Genomic DNA, 16,150 nt, shown 5'->3' with positions numbered 1-16,150 from the left:
CATTGTAAATTGTTTTGGCTTATCGAGTTTTAATTTATCTCTCTATCCTCACTTCAAAGGTTACTTCTTCAGCAATATTTTAACAGGAGCCATCAAAAACCTCCTGAAAAAATTCATATGGGTTATGACCTTCAGGTCAACTTTTATTCCGGAATCATCACTTTTTTTCTTTTTCTCTTTTAATAAGATGTCTAACAGACTAGAATGACATGACTTGCCCTTGTAAATGCCATTCTGGTTTGACCCCTATCAAGTTATACCTATCTAAGTATTCACACTATTCTATCCTTGGGCTCAATAGATGTCCCCCCTAAGTGGTAACAGGAGGTCGCAAGCCAAGCCCTTTGCAACATGTTGTATATGTGGTTTGGTTTACGGACTCCTGTTGGCTCCTTTTCTCCACTGAAAAACAAACAGCAACTAAGTTCCTGAAATGAGCAAAAACCAGAAGAAATTAAATTTTCCGCATCCCTTTTTATAGGTTGTTCAAAGCCATAAAACAATACAAAGCACTCTATGCTTTTATCCTGATATCAATTCCAAAGTAACCAGCATGAGAACTATAAGAGTTTACTTTCATCACACAGTTATTTGCTATTTGCAATCAGCTCTCTCCTTCAGGAAACAGGAAACACAAAGTCTTGCAGGCTTTGAAGCAAATTTATAAACGGGGCTAATAAGCATTAAATGGCAGAATGTGACCGCATTTCCATACCGTGCTTTCATATTAATATCAACAATAAAGAATATTCATGCAATTTATCTCAAGCTTCTATCTTTCCATGTTTATTACGAAGACAAATCTAACAACACACACTACTTGGTTCGACAGAATGTTACCATCATAAACCATAGCAACAGCAGAAGGTTAAGAAAAAGCAAACATACGGATACTGGAATGCTCATAAATATGAAATTAAATTAATTTAGCATTTTATTTTTACATCTCAAGTCAAAATCACAACTGTAAGCTATGCCTGCAAGCACGAAGACAAGGCAGGTCTGGCTGTTGAAAAGTTACTGCTTTATGAAATGGTTACTAATAAAGCAGTTTGTGTATAAACCTCTACGCCAAAATAACATTTAATGCTGCCAGCAAAAGGTAGCAACGCTTACGCATTCAGGGTTCCCTGCTTCTGCCTGTTACAAGATGGATTTTCTCATGGCACAGCTGCGACTGTGGAGAGCGACAGCAGCAGCTGTCACCATTGCATTTCTCAGTGGAGGTGAAAATGGCTGTCATGGGTTTTGCTTACAGCCCTGGGACAGGAGGAGAGCACCTTGCTTCGGAGTGCCACTTATTGCAGCACTCTTCTCTGCAAACATCACCTGCACAGCAAACTTCAGGAAGAAGGTGGGTGAGAGAAGGTGGAAAAACAGCCTATCTTTACTCCTTTCAAGGTGATTTCTTGATTAAACTGTTTGTGTGGTAGAAACATAGGATACTGTTCTAAACAGAAACTCAGACTTCTCGTAATCAGTGTTTTCAGTAGAGTTGATTCAGATTAGCATGAATTTGATCTCTATTCCTCCGCATTAGAAAATGCAAAGATTACATCAAAAGCACCATTTTGCAACGTTAAAAGTATGGCAAGACTAACATTACATCTGTTAAACAAATACAACATCGTTGGCCTTTTCATTTGTCTCACTTTTAAACAAAAACAACAGTTCTCCTACTCCATATAGCTCAGTGTTGTTTCTATTTGTGTTTCTTAACAGAAACAAACAAACAAACAAAACCTTTTAAAGTACATCAGAAATGATTCCATAATTCTGCAACTAAAAATTGACATAAATCACTCATGTTCATTGCCAAATTCTCTGTCTGCTTTATGGATCATAACGGAGTCTCTAAAAAGCAGAGATATACTGCACCATAAACTGCTTAGGCAAACTATTAAAAGCTCTATAACTTACCGATGTCATTGCTTCTTTCGGAGGAGTCTTTCTCCAGTGTGCTGGACACCGAACTCCCCACTAATTCCACTTTTGGACTATCACTCCTACATTTGGATCAAGAAGACGACAGATTTTATTGGAGATTGTGCATAGGTTACAGTAAATTGATAGCTAACTTGCAATTACTATCGAGAGAGGGAAATATTCTTCCTTTGTAGCAGCAGAGTAGCAGCAATGTGTCAGCGAGAGCAATCTCCAGTAAGCAAACATACCGTATGGATTAACCTTATCTCATTTCTCCTTAACACCTGTCAAAAAAGCCTATTTTAGACACCGCAGCGTCGAAATAATTCTCCAAATGTTCACAGCATCTCAACGTGAAGGAAATCTAAGGGCAAAGGGACAGCCTTCAATATCTTACTTGTAACTGTTTCTAATTAATTAGCTGAGTAAATGACAGCGATGGGTGATCCAAAGCATTATAGACAGGGAGAACCTTCATGGAAGCGTTATGTGTCCCAGCAGCTCCTACTCAAATGCAGCTTCTCCAACAAAAGGAGAGTGTCATTTATTTTTGCACATTACCTATGAGACTAGACTATGAAAGTGGTTTTCACAGATCCAGTGAAACAAGATCACCTACTGTGCCTGAAAACGTCTTTGGAATAGCTAGAAGTGTCAAGAGCTCAGATACCTTGTGGAGACGAACCTTACAGAAATTCTGAGATCAAATGGGAGATCAAATACAAGCAACAAGGTTATCCTTTCCTCATAAAATTTTCTACTCCCACAGCTACTAAGTCTACTGAAATAACCTGACTATTGAAACAACTAAGGAAAAATGGACCAGTAGTAGGCGAGCAGCACAGCACTGCATAGGTCTCATAGACAAATCCTTGTGGCATTTTCCTTGATAACAATGGTTCAGTTAATGCAGCAAATTGTATTTAACATCATTAAATATCATATGTTTTTCACAAACATCATATTTTTCTCTCCACAATAACTACTCCCAGCATAGCACTGAAACAATTAAGATGAATGTAAGGTACTGGAATTATGGGTAAAAATATTGATCACCCTTGGAACAACCAAGGCAGACATGCATTTATATGAACAGCAATTGAAGGTAAAATACAGGTGAACTCCTAATAGTCTGATGGCAGACAGCCTGAACTTCCACTCATGACAGCAGCGCATAAGTGAAACACAAGGCACCTAGAAACCCTGGAAGGCAACGGTAGATAAAGAGTCTAAACATTTGTCACAGATTAAGTGAATCTAATTAAACAAGATAGATGGGACAGCCAGCTTATGACCTGAAAAAGAACACCCTTGTTCAACACAGCTATCAATTTGGAAGGCTGTCTGCAACAGGGAAGGAAGCAATACACTCCTGCAGCCACAAAGTAATTGCTGAGATGATTAACAATGTGATCTACCTGATCAATTAATTTTCCTATCCTTTGGTTTTTCACCTATCAAAAAAATGCATATGTATATATACAAACACAAAAGAAACAACATAGTTTCTTGGCTCACACAACAACGAGCATCTGTCTGCCTACTCTGCTTTGCACACATGTATTTCCCAGCAAACTGAGCGCAACATGTGAGTCAGAAGCACTCTAGGAAATGCGTGAGCACTCTTTTGGGGGAGACACTTAAGATGTTACAACTCAGGGCTGAAAATCACAGCATTTACCATTTGACTACTGGAGATGGCAAGATGCATGACATCACCAAAAAAACCCCAAATCTACTGCCAAAAAAAATCAACAGGCCTATTATGCTAATCTGCACCCATATAAATACAAAAGCCATTCCTTCTCGTACATAGCATCTCCCTCTCTCTGCTCATGCCCATGCAGATAGGCTGTCATCTTGATGGGATATCTGATGAGCCTTGAAAGAAAGCCCACGCTAATAGAAGTCCCTTGCAAAGTGATTAATTGCCATCTGGAGCAACTCCCTGACCCATATGGCTGAATGTCTGCACAAACGCTGGTGTTAACATAAGGGAGGTGCAAGAATTGGCTGCCAGGAAAAAAGAAAACCTGCCCCTTTCAGCAGCAGAGATTCAAGATTGGTTTAGACTGGTAGTGAAAATGCACTTGGTGTAGGTCTTTAGGGCTTGCCTCCTCAGGAGAATTGACTGATTCATCAGTAAACTGTGTAATCACACGCACATCTAAATAAGCTGTGAAGCCTTTGCAGCAAATTGACAGCTATTCTCTGTCTCACGTGGTTTTTCATCTCTCCATTGCCCTTGAAGTCCTAATCTGCCTTGAAGGAAGGAAAATACTGTTTAAAAGGAAAAACGATTATTACCACAAAAAGCCAGTGAGATGCATAAGACTGAAAGCACTCGGAACAGAAAAAACCCTCTTCTGCTAACCAGCAGCAATGGTAGTCTCAAGGGAATAACTTCATAAATCCACAGCACCTTTTCCCACTAGGTTCAGCAAAAATTCTGCTGCTTCTATTTTTATTCTAATAGCCTTAGGTCTTTCAGATTCTGGAAATAGATACCAGAGTGCCTGAAAAATCTATACTGTCTTATTAAACTGAACTGACTTAACAGGCCTTTATTAAAGTGCCTTTCATCTGGAGTGTCGCATTTCTTTTTTATTCTGTTCACTTTCTGTCCTCATCCTGCAAGACACCCTTGTAAGTTTAAGCTTACTAGGCAGAACAGCTGTATGAGATAAATTCATTAATTTGAATTAGCTGATAAAGCAGGTCATAGTGAAAACGCTAGCACTATGTCCATAGGAATAGCATCATCATCACTCTAAAAGATCACTTTTCCTTCTACTGTTGTAATCTAACTACTTTTAAAAGCAAAACTCTTTCAAATATAACGGTTTTAAATAATAAGAATGAAGTATTTTTCTCTGTGCTGGAAATAGCAGTGTTTGGATGATAAACAAACAGGATTGCAGTTCAGATCTCACTGACATCACTTAGGTAAGTCTAAAGGCCATAGCAAACACTGGGCTTTCCAAGCATGGCCAAGAAGCCAGCAGATCTGGGCCACATTGTGGAAAATCTGGGCAAGCATGTCCAGAGCCAAGGAGACCAGCAGAAGCTGTGGTAGCAGTACATGGCTAGTAGTGTATGTTCTCAGACACACAATGCTGAGGCACTTTAGTGAGATGAAACCAGCAGCACAAAGAAGGCATCAGCTCCTTATTTTATGTGTCTCAGATTTCATGCTGAGAGCACTTGTTTAATGAAGCGTATGTGGAAGAATGAGGGGAATCGATGCCTAGGATTTTTATTTTATTCCATTCTACCCTACTCTCCATTCTGGTAGTTAATCCGCTGTCAATATATTTGAATTCCACTAGTTCCATGGCAGCAAATTATTATAACAGTTCAATAGTAAAGTTATTTCTATGCCCACAGTACTGTTTCTTCAATGCATACAGTTTGCCAAATTTGCACAATTGCTTTTTTCTGGTTTTCATCTATTTCTGTGCACTTTGCATAAAGAAAGTTTGAAGTGCACAGTCAAGAGCCTAGCGACTATGAGGGAGCCACTGAGACACAAGTATTATAGGTGGGGCCTATCTCAGCTTTTCCCAGTGTGAGCAGAGATGTGTTTACAAGCCTAGTTTTCCAGTGCTCCTTAAAAGGCTGTAACCACCTCTGATAAGGAGCATCGTGTAACTACAGAATAACAACCAACATCAGAGATTAAATCACTTGACAGCAGAATTCTGAAGCACCATCAACTTAAAGGACGTTCTGAGAAGACACGTGTACCATGCTAAAAATTGATCTACAATGATCAAGGGAAACAGACTGAAACCAAGCTGGCAGTGCTTGACACGTACATTGTCTAACACCATTCCTCACTCAGTACAATCCAAGCTTTGGCAATGATTTAGTGCTCTGGCTAAGATGGAATAATTTAGGCAGACTAAGTAAACCAACAGCAGCACAACACATTGTAGATATTTCTCACATATTCTGCAGTGGAAACTGTGACGTTTCTGTTCCACTACATTCATCAGTGGAGATGAACTAGTAATGACCAGGCTAAAACTGCTGTTTTTGAGGAGATGGTTACGATGCAGTCAGATAACTAGAAAGATTATTAATTAGTGTTATTTTTCTTTGCAAATGGTGGCATCAACTGCAAAATCTAAATTCTATAAAGGTGCTTTTCCCTCTAATCCCAAAAGCAATGGACAGAGAAAATACAATACCTTGCATGAGTTGCAGGCACAACTGGTCTTTCTGGCCTTCTTGGAGGCAAGGTACCAGGTCTGTTCACAGGGTTTGCTTTGGGTGGCCGTGGTTTCTTCGGAGGTATTGCAGGAACTGAAGGCTTCTGCAAGTCCAACTGTTTTTGCTCTCTCTCTGATCTTTCTTTATATCAATTATTTCCAGAGAAAAAGAACAAAGTTTATTAAGTGGAATTTATTTGCACTACCACATCTATAACTGAACGGTAACAATTCAAGCGCAGATACATCACATACAACTTTCACTCCCAGTATCCTACTGTGTCCACACCCTATTTCCCTTGACAATACTGAAAATGTATTCCTATGACTATTTATATTGTGAAGGTGTTTAAGATTCTGAACTACGTACTAGAGATGGGCTAAGCAGTGCACCAGCATGCAGCATAAAGTTTCCCATGCTCACCCACACCGCCAAACTAAACAATTCCTGCCACTTCCCAGCATTTCAGAAATGTAGGCATGATTCCTATCACCTCTTTTCAACATTTAGAAAAGTTACAGATATTTATGCCCCCAGGACAGCAATATATTTGAACCTCTACCATTTTGACAGTTGGCTTTGTTAACCCAAAATGGAAAGCAAAGGGATTTTCTCCTAAGATAACCACAAGAAATAACGCATATAACCAGAAGTAAAGCCATGCAGATAGAAGTGCTAAAACATCTGTCAGATTGCTAAGAATATTTATACAGAAACAGCTCTTGGTGCAAAGTCTGGATGTTCTGGCACTAAATTATAACTGCACGTTATACAGTTAGTCATGCTCATACACGTGCCTGTTAAAAGACTGCAAATTCAAACACTTTGAAGTTAAGAAAACCATAATTAAACCTGTCTGTACAATCTAACAGTCCACTTAAACATATGAAATGACACCATCTTCAATTAGATGATCAATATAACTATTTTCTCAGACTACTCAGAACACACCATGAATTTACACTGAAACTATAAAAGGCTTCATTCCCTTGTCACTGCTCTGTGTGGTACTATCCCCCATTTCTTGCAGTGTTCTAAACCTGGCTTTGAAGACTTTTTGTCTTATTTCTTCATAGGCTCCCCTATGACATTTGTGGCTCTGATAACAGAATGATTCATAAGCGTTAATGACTACATCTTTGCAACTCCTCTCTGTGATGCATAAAAGAAGGGTTGATGGTTTTCAACTAGAGAACCAATGCACACAGAAGTTAAGAAAAAGAATATGCACTGATATGAGGTATCATGCTTTATCTGGGTTTTACTGAGCACGTAGCTTTAGAAAGTACTATTTTTACTGAGGGCATATCTCCCTTGGACTTCAGCTAATGCTGCAATCACTTAACACCTTCAGATTGGTGCAACTGAAAACACTGAATTTAGCTCAGAAATAACGGTGTGATCCTTTCCAAAATGCATATAATCAGAGGTCTATCAGGGTGGGAAAGAAACAACCTAATAATATACTTAATGAAAACTATCTATTGAGGGGTTAGGAAACAAGGGTGTGCACCAGCCTCAATAGCCCTGTCTCTCTGTGGAAGGTAAGCAGCAGGGTACATTTCATACCTTTTTCTTCTGTCCGATTAGGGAGACACTCTGGCCTTTCAGGAGGCACCTTTTTTACTTCTTGTTTTCGATCTGTGGTACCTGCAAAGAATGGAGAACATACAATCCTGACCAAGCCAACAAGCCATCGCAAAAAGCCACAGAAAATACAATTTTGCAATTTCTAAGGCTTTTTACAAACTCTTACTTGGAAAATTTCTTGCTAAAACTGACCATAAATCTAATTTCAAGTATTTGCTTACACCATCAAGGACACAATCACAGATTTTTAAATGTGAAGAGATTTTGTAGTCTTTCAACTTTGTTGATATACTTAAGCCAAGAGCAATTAAACAGAAAGGACAATCATTAGGATTAAACCAATTCATTGGGAATTTCTGCTAAGAAGATGCTTAACACGGATATAAAGTTTTATCTTACATTAAGTTACAAAAAAGCCTATTCTATTGTACCTCCAACACCAGTTGTTCACTTCCACACATTAAAAGAATGGGAATACAGTACCAACAGCATTCTGCTTGACTACTTTATGTGACAGCTTTTGGCCTAGAGGTGTAAGCCTCTGCCTTTTTCTGCCTCTATGTTAGAGACCCTGACACGCTGCCTTCTGTTGCTATAAGGAGCATGAGAACTAGTGGCAGCAACAACGGGAAGACTTTGCAAAAATTTCCTGGCATGTGCAAGATGCAATCTTCCAGTCCCCATATTACAAGAAATATTTTATTGGGTATTGGCTTCATGGCGTTGGCTAACCACTAGGTGCTAATACCATTTCAACTTAGCAGTGCTGAAAAGTGCTTTAGGTAACACTCTTAGTATTTCAATAAAAATAGCAGTAATGACATCCAAGAAAAGTAGAGGAGGCAGGGCAGAGAACACAAGGCGTTTTTTTTTGCCTCGGTCTATTCAGCTCTATGTAGTTCTCAAGTAAATTTACATTTTCCGAATGTGCAGTCACAATTCTCTGCTGCAGATGGTTCCTAGAAATCAGCACTCAGTGCAAATTGCAATCAGTGGTGATTATCGGCCATTGTTTCTTTATATAACTGCGCTGTTGGATGGGCAACACTTGGATAACCTATCACATCAAAAACACAAAATAATACTGATTTGCCATAGAACTACATCGCTCCTGAGAGGAAAAACTCTCGATAGAAACCAACTCAAGCATTTCCAAGCAAGGTTTATGCCAAGCACAAGTCATCTTCCTGATAATCTTATACATAGTAGTGGGTTCAAGGAGAAAAATGTCACAGGCCCAAGTTGTTAATTACAGTAAGATTAATGATCATCATCAATGCACAGAAGGACAATCTCTGCTAGTATCTAAAACAATGGATCTACAAGCGCTTATGGGCTCCCCGGCTCAGGTGTGCTCCTTGCTTGGGTTGTGACCCTGTTTTAAAAAGCTCCTAAGCTCCATGACCCTGACTAAGCTGCCCAGAGATCGTTACCTAAAGGAAAGTCTAGAAAACTTCACACAAGTTCCCAGGGACACCTTGTTTTGTAAATTATCTCAACACAGATAGCCCTGGCAGTCTACTGCTGAGCTGAACTTGGAAATACAGCTAAACTTTTAGCCATATCATAGTACAAATTATATATTTCCTTTACACTTGTATTACAAAGACCAGTTCTGTATCTCTGCAATAGTTTTATCCTCTGTGCCAGAATATGTTCCTATTTCCTTATTTAGAACGCAACTGACAGTTCTCAATTTATTCATCATATTATGACTGCTTAACCATGCAGAAACCTTAGTGGAAATTATCAACAGGAAAACATGATGTGAGGATGTGGTAAAACACTGTATCATCTTGGTAAGGTGATTATCTGATAAAGTGATAGCAGAAGATGATTTCCACCTCTAAATACACATCAGAATAAAGCCATGTGCATAACCTGTCAGGACTAATCAAAGGTGAGGTATGAAAACAAAGAACAGCAGCAGCCTTGGTTACTCTCTCCATTTTTACTTCTGAAAACAGGCACATTATGGTAACGTGGCTAATGTGTTGGATGTAAAAATGTAAAAGCAGGTCCAAATACTCAAAATAAATCAAGCAAATGTCAGACTTTATATTAAGTGAAATACTAATATTAAGTTATACTGTGAGGAAGTTTTTCACTCAGTGGGTGGTGATGCACTGGAACAGGTTGCCCAAGGAGGCTGTGGATGCCCCATCCCTGGAGGCATTCGAGGCCAGGCTGGATGTGGCTCTGGGCAGCCTGGTCTGGTGGTTGGTGACCCTGCACATAGCAGGGGGTTGAAACTACATGATCATTGTGGTCCTTTTCAACCCAGGTCATTCTGCAATTCTGCGTTTGATTCTATGATTTAAATGAATAAGTTTGTACATGTACAATAAATTTGAAGTATTACTTCCCAATTTTACATCAAAGAAATGAGACAAGAAAAGAGCATAAATTGAAATAAATGTAACTGTTCTTGTAGCTCTTCCAAAACATGCACCAGGCTGTAACCTCCTCGCACATCTTTAATATGTAGCCACCACTAGATGGCAAAGTTACACTGCTCTCCTTCGACACATTTGGATCAAAGATCTTCAAACCAAATATGCTTTTTGGTAACTCCAGACAGCGTGAACAACAAACCACAGTCATCAATATGCAAACCAAATATTTATTGCCCTGATTCTCTAGTCAAAGAACAGCATGACAGAATTAAATCATTTAAATTATAACCTATAGATTCTCGGCAAATTATACTCCAGCGTAACTTGTTTATTCTATTAATGGATCAAGGCTGTAGGAGAGAGAAATTTACTTTTGAAAGCACTGAGAGTGGGAACAGACCACTGTGACAGCAAATAAAATCCGCCGTGCTTGTTTTGTTTGTTCTAACATACACCAACAGTGGGCAAAGTGGCGGAACCACTGCAGAACTCTAAGGAATTGGGGTTAAGGGATTAGGGGATTCCAGCCATAGTTATGCTTCCACCACAAGTCCAACACCGCTGCAAACTCTGAGAGCGCCTCATGCCCCGTGATTTGTGATTTAACATGAATGGAATAGGAATGCAGTTTCTGAGGTCAGAGTTGTCAAGTGTGCAGATATTTCAACTGTTTCTGAGCTCCACAGAAAAAAATAAACCATGCAGATTTTTGTATTGAGAGGTTATTTTAAAACTGCAAATAAATGTGGTTCAGCTTTCAATATTTAGACACAATTCAGTCTACCATAGTTGAAAAACAGCTTTACTAACATTCATACGTGTGGAAAACATAACCAGCACCTTCATACATTTGCAACACAATTATCTATGTAGCCAGATTCAAGACAATTCCCTTCACTTTTATGTTTACCGAGTATTATAAAACAAGAATCCAACTACAGCATAGAACCTGGAGACAGACAGCTGGCTCCAGCATTCATGCAGATCTGCAATACCAAGATTGCAACTTTGATGGGATCACTGAATTACAGCCAGATTCTCTAATACTGTCTTACGTATGGAAAAAGCCTCCCCAGAATAGACAGATCTATAGGCAGAAGAGAAGATGGTTTCCTGCTGCACGCAGTATTAGGCTCCAACATTTTCTGTCTCTCCTGCAGACAAGCACACAGAATTTCTAATGACTGAAATATCATGCTTGCTAACAATTAACAAGGGACAAAATATATTATTTTTAAATGGTGCAGATGGTTGTCTGCGACACATTTAAAAAGCACACCACAGTCTTTTGGGGTTACCTCATCCCTTTGCAATCTGATTCGGATTATTAGTCGCTGTCTGTACACTTCCTGCATATCAATTTTGATTCAGATGAATTCTTTCTCAATTTGAATACATTGACTTAGATTGAGATGTCCTCACTGGCATGTGCTGCACAGAATCAGCTGTAACTTACCTAATCCTTGTTTGACAACAGGAGCTGATGGAGGTGGTGGTTTCTTCGGTCTCTGAAATTTAGTAACAGAAGAAGTTACTTCAAAATGCCTGCGAATCTCATTCGCTCAAAGGCTGGATATAATCATACACTTCCTATCATTAAGACTCACAAGACTTGAGAACAGAGACCTGTCACAGACTTCCCTGAAATGACTTCATAAAATGAACTTTAAGACAGAAAATATCCATAACAAATGAAATAGCATCCTTCTGCTTTGGCAGTTGAAATGTCCTGCTGAAGGGAAAAAAACAGCTGTTTACACTCCAGATCAGAGAAAAGTATGAACTTCAGTTTACTGAAGAAACCTACTCCTGAGCTCACTACCTGAAACACCATCTGCATTCACTTTTTCTCCTCACTCAGTTTCTTTATCCAGTTGGTTTATTCTCTCCCCTCTCTGTGTTCCCGCTCAAGTTGTTTTGTTTTCTCCCTGTCCAACCAGTCCCAGCTTCCTTTCTGTGGTTTCACTTTTAGTCTGTTTCCATCACCTTCTTGGTTATCTTATCCAGCCACAGAGCCCTGCAATTCCTCCTTGCTTCTCCATGTTTCCTGAGCTGTTTCAGTGCTCCTTCACACTATCTCCCTCTCTGATGTTTGCCTGCCTTTTCAAAACAATACAATTCCCTCACCAGCTTCCAGCTGAAGCAACTTTGTCTACTGAGCCATTTTATCTGCTCTGCGGTATATCAACATGATTATTTTAGTTTCAGTTAGGAGTGAGCTTTGCAGTGAAACTTCCCGTTTCTTCTGACTGTACTTTGGTTCTCCTCAGAGATGAATTTCAGGGAGCATGACGTAGAATCTTTTCAGGTGAGAACTACCCGAAAGAGATGCTAAAGGTGATCACCTCAAGTATTCCAACCACTGACATTCGGACAGTCAGTGGGACCAGACCTAACTAGTCTGGAATAAAACAGCAAAGTAGTGTTGAATCCTTAGAACCAGCCACTTCTCTTCACCATCATTATGAGCCAGGCCTCCCATTGGTGGAGGCTGGGACTGGGCAGCAAACACTGGGAGAAATGGCCACATGGGGAAAAGGAATGGAATGGAAAACTGGGAATGTGGAGATGGTGAAAGATCCCAGGCTTTTGTTCAACAAGCAGAACTACTGCAACACATACTGTTTCAGACTGTGGGATGGAATCCAAGGTTCCTGGATCATATCAGAAAATACCTGGCAAAACCACTGGAAAAGCATCCATTTCCTTCAATTTTAACACTGATTCAAGCAAAGAACGGCAGTCTATAGTTCTAACAGACACACAGACCGGTCTGAGCCATTTCTAAAATCAACAAAATTTCATTCTCCATTTTTAAAGAAAAATCCAGCTGCAATTTCTAAGTGCCTGAATATGTGCGAACACCACAATCTATAATATAAAGAGTAAAAAAGATGTACACTGTATTGGTTTAGAAACACTGAATAAGTTTAACGACCAGAAAGAATGGATAAGAATGAAGATTTTCTTCTTCTAAAGTACAATTTGAATGCTCACTGTGTCTTAAGGTTTATAATTTCTGCTTCTTTTGAAAATCGCTTTTTTATTACTAGGCCTAAAGCCAGGATATACACCTCTGATATTGCATATTAAGCTCCAGCAGTTTTTGCTGCTCTTCTACCTTCATTTTCAATAATTATTGTGTTAGCTTCTGTGAGTTGTTTAATAATTCTTCTATTAAGCTTTCCAAGTTATTTAATTATTGCCTCTGGCATCCAATTTTATTGCCAAAGATTGAAGCTGAGTGTCAGTAAGTCTTGGTTTTATCACAGGAGGCTTATACTGTCACTGCAAAACACTCATCAAAAGTCTAACTGCAAGCTCATAGTATAACACTGGCGACCAAAAGAGTTCCTAAAAATGGAATGGACTTTTGAGGGAAATAATCCATTACTTCATTGCAGAGAGCTGCAAGATTTCTAAGCATTGATTGGCAAATAATAACCATCTCTGTCAAAGAACTAGAAGCCGAAAAAGCTGTTCTGCAGATTTTATACTTCCTTTCAAATAATTCTGAGAGAGTAAAGTAACACGTCTTGGAGATACCCAAAGCTCACTACTATCTTTCAGACCTCACAGCTAAAGTTTCAAGCCCTTCATTCTCGAAGAGTGCATGACTGCTGGGCAAAACAGGATGTTCTACCACATAAAGATAAAAATTAATAATTCCGATCGTCACTGCATCACTTATCTTGACAAACTGCACTGGGATCACCAGTTGTTCCCAAACTCAGGACACAGAGCAGAGGGTTGTCAGGACAATGAAGGACTGACAGACTGGACAGGTCAATCATACACATGCTCTTTACTGATGTTTTGTAACTCAAAAATTTGTTCCCCTCCTTATTTTTTTCTTTTACTTCTTACTGACAAGTGTATTTTTGTCTAAATCATGCATCTACAACAACATTTCAGTTCTATTTTAACTCTGCTTTCTACAGTGAAACTGAAAGAACATACTGCTTACCTCTTTTTCAAAATCGGAAGGAAGAAGCTTGACAAAGTTATCTGGAAACACTCCTCGTCGGCCATTCAGTTCTCCTTCCCACCAACCCACATCAATACAGTCCTACAGAACAGTAAAATAACATGAATATCACAATGAATGTGCTTCTATGATGAACAGATTCTTGTGCTGAAGTGCTCTTTTGCATAACGCCCTGCCTTTTTGCTGGGACATAACAATTTACTGGAGTGCCAGGTTAACGTGGTAATTTACCAGATAAAAACTTCAGTAATTGCCCTGCATTATATGACCATATGGAACAGCTAGGAAAGAACAATAAGCATGCTGTAAAAGCCCATGAGCTTGCCTGTGTCTAAAGCAAAACGCTATTTCAGCACTTGATCTGTTAGAAAAGCAAGCATTTTGAACATGCATGATATTACTTCGTTCTGACTTCATTTAAGAGAAAGACAATAACTTAATTAAGCATCAGACATCCCTAGAGGTAATAAAGCTCATTCATTTGCCACACTTTCATGGAAACCTTGACACATAAGAATTACTTCTGGAATTACAAACTTTGATTACAGCCCAATTAAGAAGGCATTAAACACCTGATCACTGTAGAGAGTCACCTTTTACCACAGCATTTTTTTCAGCAACAATGCAATGTGAGTAGCAAAATAATTTGCTGCTAAACATTCATAATTTAAAAATAAAAAGAACTCCTATATCAGTAATTTTAAGTGATGAAAAATCACAGAATCATAGAATTACTCATGTTGGAAAAGACCTCGAAGATCATCAAGTCCAACCACAGCCTAACCTAATCATAGTACCCTAACTCTAAGAACCCTCTGCTAAATCACATCCCTGAGCACCACATCCAAATGGCTCTTAAACACATCCAGGGACGGTGACTCGACCACCCCCCTAGGGAGCCTATTCCAGTGTTTAACTACCCTCTCTGTAAAGAAGTTTTTCCTAAAGTCCAACCTAAACTTACCTTGTGCAACTTGAGGCCATTTCCCTTCGTCCTGTCACCTGTCACCAGTGAGAAGAGACCAACCCCACTCTTGCTGTAAGCACCCTTCAAATAGTGGAAGAGAGCGATAATGTCTCCCCTCAGCCTCCTTTTCCCCACTAAACAGCCCCAGCTCCCTCAGCCTCTCCTCAGAGGGCTGATTTTCCAAGCTCTTCACAAGCCTTGCTGCCCTTCTCTGGACCTGCTCCAGCACCTCCATGTCCTTTTTGTACTGAGGTGCCCAAAACTGAACACAGTACTCGAGGTGAGGCCTCACCAATGCCGAGTACAGGGGCAGGATGACTTCCCTAGTCCTGCTCACCACACCATTCCTGATACAAGCCAGGATGCCATTGGCCTTCTTGGCCGCCTGGGCACACTGCTGGCTCATATTCAGCCGACTGTCCATCAGCACACCAAGGTCCCTTTCCATCAGGCAGCTTTCCAGCCACACCTCCCCAAGCCTGTAGGGTTGCCTGGGGTTGTTGTGACCAAAATGCAGGACCCGACACTTGGCCCTGTTGAAACTCAAAATACAATGAAGTAAAAGTATCTTGGTAGTGAACAATAAGAGCACAAGCCACAACCACCATAGAGAAGGCTAAAATTGCTGCATTTGCTAAAGAGAATACTTTCAGTCCAGTTTTTCCACTCTTCTTTGAAAGCTTCAGCTGAACCTAGTCAGCTGTTTTCCAAAACACAGCTACAGGAAAGTCACCCATCTTCCTCTCAGTCCTAAAAACATTTCAGCCAATTTTAGCAATTGGATCCTGACCAGGCTGGCCAACCTTTCCAGCCTCTCCAGCAGTAAACTTAAATCTTCTTGTGGCTCAGAGTCATGCAGTAAATACTACACATCTGAAAAAATGAGGGAAAGGGAAATCTTGCAAGCAGAGCACAGATTGGTCATAAGTCACCAGGGATCCCCCCTGTCAAAGTAAATAGGGCTGGATTTGCAGCTGGGATCCCACATCTGGTACACATCAAGCTTAAGTAACCACTGTGGTCCCTTCCACAGCTTCAGATCTGGATATCTGCACTAGTATGGAACAT

At 39.8% G+C, this 16,150-nt stretch overlaps 1 protein-coding gene across 10 annotated transcripts in view; it reads right to left on the bottom strand.

Moving 5' to 3' along the window:
• Nucleotides 1–16,150, bottom strand: part of SH3KBP1 (SH3 domain containing kinase binding protein 1) — a 205,859-nt gene that overhangs the window by 14,380 nt on the left and 175,329 nt on the right. For all 10 annotated transcript variants that reach the window (XR_014947146.1, XR_014947147.1, XM_015886329.3 and 7 more), the window contains 5 exons: nucleotides 14,095–14,196; nucleotides 11,584–11,635; nucleotides 7,711–7,791; nucleotides 6,120–6,282; nucleotides 1,921–2,006 (listed from right to left, as the gene is read on the bottom strand). Coding sequence is in view for 8 of the 10 variants with exons in the window: in XM_015886329.3 (XP_015741815.1) it covers nucleotides 1,921–2,006; nucleotides 6,120–6,282; nucleotides 7,711–7,791; nucleotides 11,584–11,635; nucleotides 14,095–14,196 (484 nt within the window). In the remaining 2 variants the exon portion in view is untranslated. The remainder of the gene's footprint in view (nucleotides 1–1,920; nucleotides 2,007–6,119; nucleotides 6,283–7,710; nucleotides 7,792–11,583; nucleotides 11,636–14,094; nucleotides 14,197–16,150) is intronic.

This window comes from Coturnix japonica, chromosome 1 (assembly GCF_054131305.1).
Source record: "Coturnix japonica strain WE chromosome 1, WE-NBRP24, whole genome shotgun sequence".
Lineage (NCBI taxonomy): Eukaryota > Metazoa > Chordata > Aves > Galliformes > Phasianidae > Coturnix > Coturnix japonica.
This window is presented reverse-complemented; position numbering and strand designations above follow the sequence as displayed.